Source organism: Gobio gobio (genome assembly GCF_949357685.1).
Source record: "Gobio gobio genome assembly, chromosome: 20".
NCBI classification, from domain to species: Eukaryota; Metazoa; Chordata; class Actinopteri; order Cypriniformes; family Gobionidae; genus Gobio; species Gobio gobio.
Window position 1 is genome coordinate 21,459,249 of NC_137113.1, and position 8,361 is coordinate 21,467,609.

The 8,361-nt window shown below is 37.6% G+C and overlaps 1 protein-coding gene across 2 annotated transcripts in view; it reads right to left on the reverse strand.

Moving 5' to 3' along the window:
- Positions 1 to 8,361, reverse strand: part of epas1a (endothelial PAS domain protein 1a) — a 29,742-nt gene extending 21,381 nt beyond the window's left edge. Inside the window, exon 1 of one of the 2 annotated variants that reach the window (XM_079800991.1) lies at positions 7,693 to 8,361. In XM_079800991.1, coding sequence (XP_079657117.1) covers positions 7,693 to 7,718 — 26 coding nt within the window. In that variant the 5' untranslated portion in view covers positions 7,719 to 8,361. The remainder of the gene's footprint in view (positions 1 to 7,692) is intronic. The other variant, XM_079800992.1, reaches the window with a different exon arrangement.

Genomic DNA, 8,361 nt, shown 5'->3' on the forward strand with positions numbered 1-8,361 from the left:
AGATAATTATTGTCTTTTTGTTGGCACAGTCACAATAGGGAAATTTTGTGGGCAAAGAAAGTCTTACTGCTCATGCAGGTGTCACTTCTAAACCCAGTAGCTTTTTATTAGTCAACATGGCAAATTTGTGTGCCAAAGTTCACCAAACTTGAACCTGATGCAAAAATCTGTGAGGTACATTTTTTCTGTCCACATGCGAAATTTCAGAATGTATAAAAATTACTTTAAAAGCACGCAAAAGTGCTTCTCAATTCAAGCCCAGACCGGAACAAGTTTGGAACAAGTTTGGGTCCATTTTTAATAAAAAATAATCTGTTCTTCAAAATGTTTTTTATTTTGAGCATACTTTTTGTGGACAAGCACAAACATATGGAAGCTTGTTTCCGGCACAGAATAAAAAATAAAAAAGGTAATGCGCAAGGTAATTCTGACTTTTTTTTTCAGAATTGCGTGATATAGTTGCAATTATGAGAAAAAGCCTTTTTTCCCCTCAGAATTGGACTTTATAACATGCAATTCTGACTTTATTTCACGTAATTTTGACTTTATAACTTGTAATTCTGACTTTATAACTCGCAATTCTGACTTTATAACTCGCAATTCTGACTTCTTTTCTCAAAATTGTGAGATTTAAACTCGCAATTGTGAGTTATAAAGTCAGAATTATGAGATATAAAATTGCAATTCTGACTTTATAACTCACAATTCTGACTTTATATCACACAATACTGACTTTATAACTCACAATTCTGACTTTATATCACGCAATTCTGACTTTATAACTCACAATTGCAAGTTTATATCTCACAATTCTGAGAAAAGAAGTCAGAATTGCCAGTTATAAAGTCAGATTTGCGTGAAATAAAGCCAGAATTGCGAGCTATAAACTTGCAATTGCGAGAAAAAAAGTCCTTTGCAAATTTTTATCTCACATTTCTGACTTTATCACGCAATTTTGACTTTATAACTCGCAATTCTGACTTATTTTCTCAGAATTGCGTGATATAAACTCACAATTGTGAGTTATAAAGTCAGAATTGAGAGATATAAAGTTGCAATTCTGACTTTATAACTCGCAATTCTGACTTTATATTACGCAATTCTGATTTTATAATTCACAATTGCGAGTTTATTTCTCACAATTCTAAAAAAAAAATTCAGAATTGCGAGATGTAAACTATCTTTTTTTTTATTTAAATTATCTTTTTTGGCTGAAACAAGCTTCCATTCAAACATCCTCTTTGAGTCAAAGCAAAAGCATTGCAAAACCACACCTGTGAGAATCTGAGCATCAGGGTTTTAATCTAGTTTTACTCACTTACAGAGAAAAAAAAAAAACGGAGTCATTGCAGGTTCATGAATAGTTTGCTCTTTAATTTGGCACAATAAATTAAAAACCAGTCAAATCGGGCCGGGTCAGGTCAGGTCAGGTTACAGGGCCGGGCCCATGCAGATGTCTATCTTGAGCTTGTTTTCTATTTTAATATATTTTAAAATGTAATTCCTGTGACGCAAAGCTGCACTTTCAGCAGTCTTCAGTGTCACATGATCCTTCAGAAATCATTCTAATATGCTGATTTGGTGCTAAATCAATTTTTTTTAAATCAATTTTGAAAACAGTGGTGCTGCTTAATATTTTATGGAATTCTATGATGAATAGAAAGTTCAAAATAACAGTATTTAATTGAAATACAAATCATTTGTAACATTATAAATGCCTTTACAGTCACTTTTTATCAATGTAATGCATATTTCTTTGTTGAATAAAAGCAATTTCTTAAAAAAAAAAAATCTTACTGACCCCAAACTTTTGAATGCTAGTGTATGTATGAGTGCTGACAAAGTGTAATGCAGCATATGCTGCTATTAATTAGTGCATAATAGCATTCTATCTATAACCGTACAGCTTAAAGGGACCCAACAATGAAAATGTAAAAATGAGAGTGAAAGGAATTTGTTTGTGCGGACGTTTATCTTGCCAGGTGAAAGATTTCTGTGGTTTGTGGCTTGCCAGTGTGTGAAAGAGAGTGTGGCATAGATTAGCTGAACTCTCAATGGCCTCTGAGTGCGGTGTGCCACAGTTAACTGTGCCACGCTCACAACAAAACCAAGCCACAGCACTGTTTGTTGGCGAAACACCACAAGTGCTCTCTAATGCGTCACATATAATAACACACTAACACCGATACCAACTCATGACGCGTGGCCTGTATGCAGCACTAAGATTCAGTGTCTGTGGGAGGCCGATGCTGAGACCAGGATCTAGCGGTGTAACTCCAGTAGCAGCCTCCCAGTGTGGGTTCCCTATTCCCCGGCTCAGGTCCTCCCGGCTCTGGGAGTGTTTGTCAAATGTGCACAGCACGGTGCGGGGGTGCAGGAATGTGATAATCTGCCCTCTATTAGACAGCTGCATATTTGGCGGCCACAACATGCCCCCTTTCTGCCCTCCCACCACCCCCATTTTCAGAAAAAAATTGTCATTGTTAATAGTAACTATGGATTGTTCTCACAGGAAATGGCTGATCGTTTTTACTCAGAGGTCAAACCAATGGGACTTAAACATGAATATTCTGTCTGCATTTTCTCAGAGCTAAATGAGGAATGGCAACTTCCATTTCAACCCAAACAGTTACTGCTTTCTGTCTCCAACCATAAATGAAAACCCATCGGGTTTAATGAGCAGAAAGCAAGTGCAGCTCTAAAAATACAGACACAATGGTTAAATAAAAGGGGAAAGATAATGCAAACTGATACAGAGAGTTCACATGTTCAATACATTGTGGCAGAAAAGGGGAACATTCCTTGACATCAGCTGATTCTGCATGATGACCTTCCAGAGTTTGAGTGCTTATACAAACAATTATATAAGCAATTTACAGTTAGAGAGAACTTAAAGTTCTGCGCAATAAAACACTAATGAAATGATCGTATGTAATCTGGAGCTACAAGACAATCTCTAACAGAATCTGCCCTTTTACAAATGCTCTAATTTCTTATCATTTCTTGGAAACTATCCAACTGTTAAATTCATGCAAGTGTCAATTATATGTCAAGAAGGAATTTTAACAGCAGGGCATTTTAATTTAACAGACAAGCTGCACAATATTGTATATGTACAATTTGTATATGCACTAATGCATTAAAATCAACAAAGTGCTGCTCACTGTAAAATTTGCATAATGCAGCATTTCGCTTGACTTTAACACTGCACATTGTTCTCTCATTTTGAAAATCTGACACGCGTGGAAAAACATGAACTCACCAGACAACATTATAAACTAAAATAGAAACTAAATTGTTGTGCCAGAGAAACCAGGTGGAGTTACGACTTTCAGTGCCAGAAATCACATTTCAGAACTGAACAAATCTAGAATAATTCATCAATATCACATAAGAAAGAGCAAGTTCAATAAACTACACTCTTAAAAATAAAGGTTCTTAAATGGTTCTTTGGCGGGGGTGTATGGTTCCATGAAGAACCTTTAATATCCAAAGAACGTTTCCATTGCACTAAAGGTTCTTTGTAGCGCAGAAAGGTTAGGACTATAAAATGGCTTGAAAAGAATGGTTCTTTAAAGAACCTTTCACAAAATGGTTCTTCGGGGGAACCAAAAATGGTTCTTCTATGCTATGGCATCGCTGTGAAACCCCCTTTTTGGTTCTTCCTGGCACCTTTACTTTTAAGGTTGTAGGAGCTGAGTAACGTACATTTTAGAAACAAGTTGCCAGATACCTTATCTATTTTTGTTATGTACGTCAACGAAAATAGTTCTTTACAAACTAAGATCAAAACAGAATAAATCTGCAAGCAAAGACACCATAATGAAGTTTCGTTCTAAATGAATTGCCATTTTAAACTAATCGGTTGAGTAAACGATTCAATGACTCACTTAAAAAGACACTAGTTATAAGCTATTTGTTTTATTCCTGAATAAATCAGTGGTCCGAATGAACCAGTTGAGTGAATGAGTGCGTTTACATGCACATTCTTAAGCCGATTATGCTTAATAAGCCGACAACGAACATGGTCATGTAAACGCGGTAACCCGTTTTCTTTTATCGGAGTAAGGTCATAAACGGCTTAGGCATAAACCCGTCGGAACAGGTAATCTTTTGCCTCTTATCCCGATTTTGCGCGGCATGGCATGTAAACGCATAACCTGCTTTCTTATAGAAGTGCGCAAGTGTGATACGCATACCCAGAGCAGATTTAAACACATCTAGACAGAGCGAGCGTTTTAAAGATGGAAGAAAGAAGGAAATGTATCACAAACGCAGACTTTTTTGAGACCCAGAAAATTGTAAAAATGTGTTCTCATCTCTCGTGCAGCAGAAGTGGTTCAGTCAAAACGCTGCATCTGAGAGAGTAATATATGAGCCATAGGTTTCCCGCTGACACATTGTAAGCTTTATTTAACATCACAACTGACATAACATATGGAATACTCAGAGTCAGATACGGAAGTTATTATTTTTGACGTCACTACAAGGAAATAATCCAATTTATTAATAAAGTCATGTAAACGCGGTTTACTTACGTTGTCAGTTTACTGGTTTGCGGTTTACTGTAAACGGGGAAAACTGGTTATTTCAATAAGCTGATATTTTTGAGTTATCAGCTTACACTCTAAAAAATGCTGGGTTAAAAACAACCCAAGTTGGGTTGAAAATGGACAAACACAGCAATTGGGTTGTTTTAACCGAGTGAATGGGTTGTTTTAACCCACCAATTTGGTCATTTTAACCCAGCGGTTGGGTTAAATGTTTGCTTAAAACAACCCAATCGCTGGGTTAAAACAACCCAATTGCTGGGTTAGTCCATTTTCAACCCAACTTGGGTTGTTTTTAACCCAGCATTTTTTAGAGTGTAAACATGCTCAATGACTCAATGACAAAGACTGTCACTTGTTGCCACCTACTGGCATATCGAACCTACCTGTTTAGGGTTAAAAATGCTTAAAAAACCCAATCAGCATTATGCATATTTCCCATAGCTTGTTTGAATTGATTCATAATAACAAAAATATATAATACATATCTGATTATTCCAGTGGTTTGGATTCAAACCATATAGAAAACACTTCTCTCACAGCCAGCTGGAATCAGTAACCATCACCCAATGCGTGAACTCCTATCTTATTTTTTAAGTAACACAATCCAGATCTACACTGCCCAAACGCCCCTTGGATGTGAGCTGAGCGTAAAGGTTTATCTCTCTGCTGAGATGTAGTTTTTCCAAACCCTTTGGCCTCATTCGAACTGGATTCAATCTCTCAAATGAAGGGGAGTTGTGTCCCCTGCCCTCTACTAGGCTACTGAGTTCTGTTCCCACACGGTCCAGCTGCTGACCTCAACCCCCAGTTACGCTGCAAACGCTTTCGACATTAGCTGGCTAAACAACTTCTGAATTAGAGATGCGCTACAGGTCAAAATAGCCTGAAGGCAGAGGCCTGCTGGCCGTTTTTACTGCTTTGTGCTCTCTTTTGCGCTCTTTTCACCTTTCGTGGCATTACTAGAACAAAATAACAAGACCGACAGCTATGTAGCCACTCCCGTCGGTTCTCAACATGCAGTGTTCTTCACATTAAAAGTGTCAATCAGGCTCTCAACAGGTTAGCTGACACGAGAATAGTCTGTATTTCAGCGAGAGATCTTAAGAGAGATTTTAAGAGCTGTCACGATTCATAAAGTGCACATAACAACCTAGCAAACACAATGGCAAAAGCGCTGTAACTATCACCTATTGCCTCATCGCGCGTCATCGCGCACAACCAAGGCAAAACCTGTCAAAGGGGGCAGATCATGTGATTAGCAGGCTGATGTGAACCCATTCCTCCCTCTATCTCTCTCTACATCTCCCCTCTCAACCAGATTAGGCCAGAGTTCACAGAAAGCCAAAAGCCAGACTGTACAGAGCAGCCATTCACGACAGATAATCCTATTTTCCCCATAACCTCAAAGAGATGGCCAGCCTTCAGTTTCTCAAGTTCAACTAATAATCCAGTAACGATTCAGTGTTAAACAGAATATGATGTCAGAATAATCATATTGCATATGTATTACAGTGCATATTCCTTCTGTGCAAGCTTTGATGGATGTCATTAAAACAGCAGAGTTAAATGATTACATTACCCCAAAGGCACCAATGACAAAAGACATCACAGTAAATCACAGTGCTAATGAAACACTTGTAGAGCAAGTTAAACTAACCAGATAAGAAATAAGAATCGGATAAAGTGATGGAAGTAACCAGAGCAGGGACACACCATGCCTGTCCATGCATTAAAAAGAGAGGTGAGCCCTGATCTGATAACCTCAGTTTCAATTGGAACATTACTTTCCTGTTAACAAGCCACCAAGAACCACGCAGAGGAATATCTTCAACATGCCTTAGGCACAAGAGAGCCAGTGCTGGTTTATTTTAGCACCAAATCAATATGCTGTATCTGGCAATATCTGGATTTCAATATCATCCATGCAAATCCCCATGTCACAATTTACACCAAGCAGCAAATGCAGATTTTTGATGCCCAGACCAATAGATGTGAATTGGAATAAAAACTCTAAAAAGTATATAAGAGTAACATGGTTGCATGCTGTTATTTACCTGATAGACACACACTGTAAACATTCAAAATAAATGCAATGTTTTCAAGAAAAATATTACATTTTGATTCCCAATGAGTGGGAATTAGTAGTGTAATAGTTAAGATCAAACTGAAAAAAAATATCACAGAAGTAGTTGGTGAATTACTGACTAAAAAGAGACTTTGTCATAATGTTTGCACTACTTCATGTTTATCTTCTAAATTTAGCAGGATTGCCAAAATGGGTTGTTAACTGTTTTCAATATATTGCAAGAGAAAAAAGACAATAAGGACTTTTAAATCTGTTTAGAATTATTTTACTCAGGATAGAGAAAATACCACAATAGCTAAATTCTGAAATAAATCAGAATATTTTAAACAAATGTAGCCTAATAATACTAATATATAATAATAATGACTGAATAAGAAAATTGAGCTCTAGAAACTCATGAAACGAATAGAAATGACAGAAAAGATGACAAGTTAAATGGATGAAAACAAAGAAACTTACAATGCGAGTATAATATTTGAATTCAACAGTCAGGTAGTTATTTATTGTCAGACCTCATTGCGCATTTTATTCTAAAAGTCTCTAAGGGGTCAAATTCTTTGAATAAACTATTTGTCTTGTTCTATATTATAAATTCATATTGAACATGCCCAATGATGATTAGCTACAACATAATTATTTGTATCCAAATCTTTTTAACCCGTAGGCATTCGTTATTTCGTAGTAGCAATGGGACTCTGGTGATGACATTTTAATAACTTTTCAAGGCATTTATATTGAGTCCATTAACAAGACGAGCCAAAAATAGGATCCGCGCGCACCTCTCCAATATCAAAGTTTTGAGAAACTAAACTTGCGGGGGAGATTATGTGAATAGGTTATTCATAAAAGAGGGGAAATATCAGTTCAACCTACAACACCGGTAAGATTAGGAATCCTTTAATTCGATATGTGGCTCAGATTTGTTAAAACGTTTTTTTTTCCTCTCAGGTGCCAGTGCAAAGCTCACCTGCTAATCTCAAATTAAGGTAAACAACTCAAGTCAATACATAACTGATAGTTTACGCTGTAATAAAATGATTTCTTGCGCCTTACCTTTTTTTCTCTCTGTCGGCTGTCATGATGCGCCAATGCTGAAGACAACCTTGTCCTGCGTATAAGGAATTCACTTAACTTTTCCGAAAGGAAGAAAAACTTTATTCGCTTATTTTTTAACAAATGCCTTTATTTTGTCATTTGTCCTCCTTAATGTCCATTCTCATGACATTTCCAGTAATGACCGGAGCAGTTAGTGCAGTCTCAGAACACTGCCGAGGATCGCACTACCTCTCCAGAGTGACACTGACTCGGGTCATGACGTTAGTAAAGACAAGAGCTCGTGAGCGCCACTCCTGTGCTGCGCGTGCTATCAGCACTCTCAGGGTTTGTATTGGCACTGTGCGAACTGATTGGTGCTCTTCATATCTCGCGGCTGCCTCCCAGCGCGCGATCCCGAGACTCTCGCTTCCCAGTCACTCCTGCGCGCTCCGCGAGTTCTGTCAGCATTTTGGCCGCGAAAAAGTTGTTTCAGAGTCGCTTATAAAACAAACAACGGGAATCCCATGTGAAGTGTCCAAGATGGAGCCAAAATGAGCGAAAGTTCATTCGGGCTGAATATTAATCTTTAAACGTGGATAAACAAGCAAACATGACCGTCGACCATGGAAAAAATAACAGAGCGTATTTTCCAGGAGTAGCCTACTGGAACAAATTTAACTTTAGTTC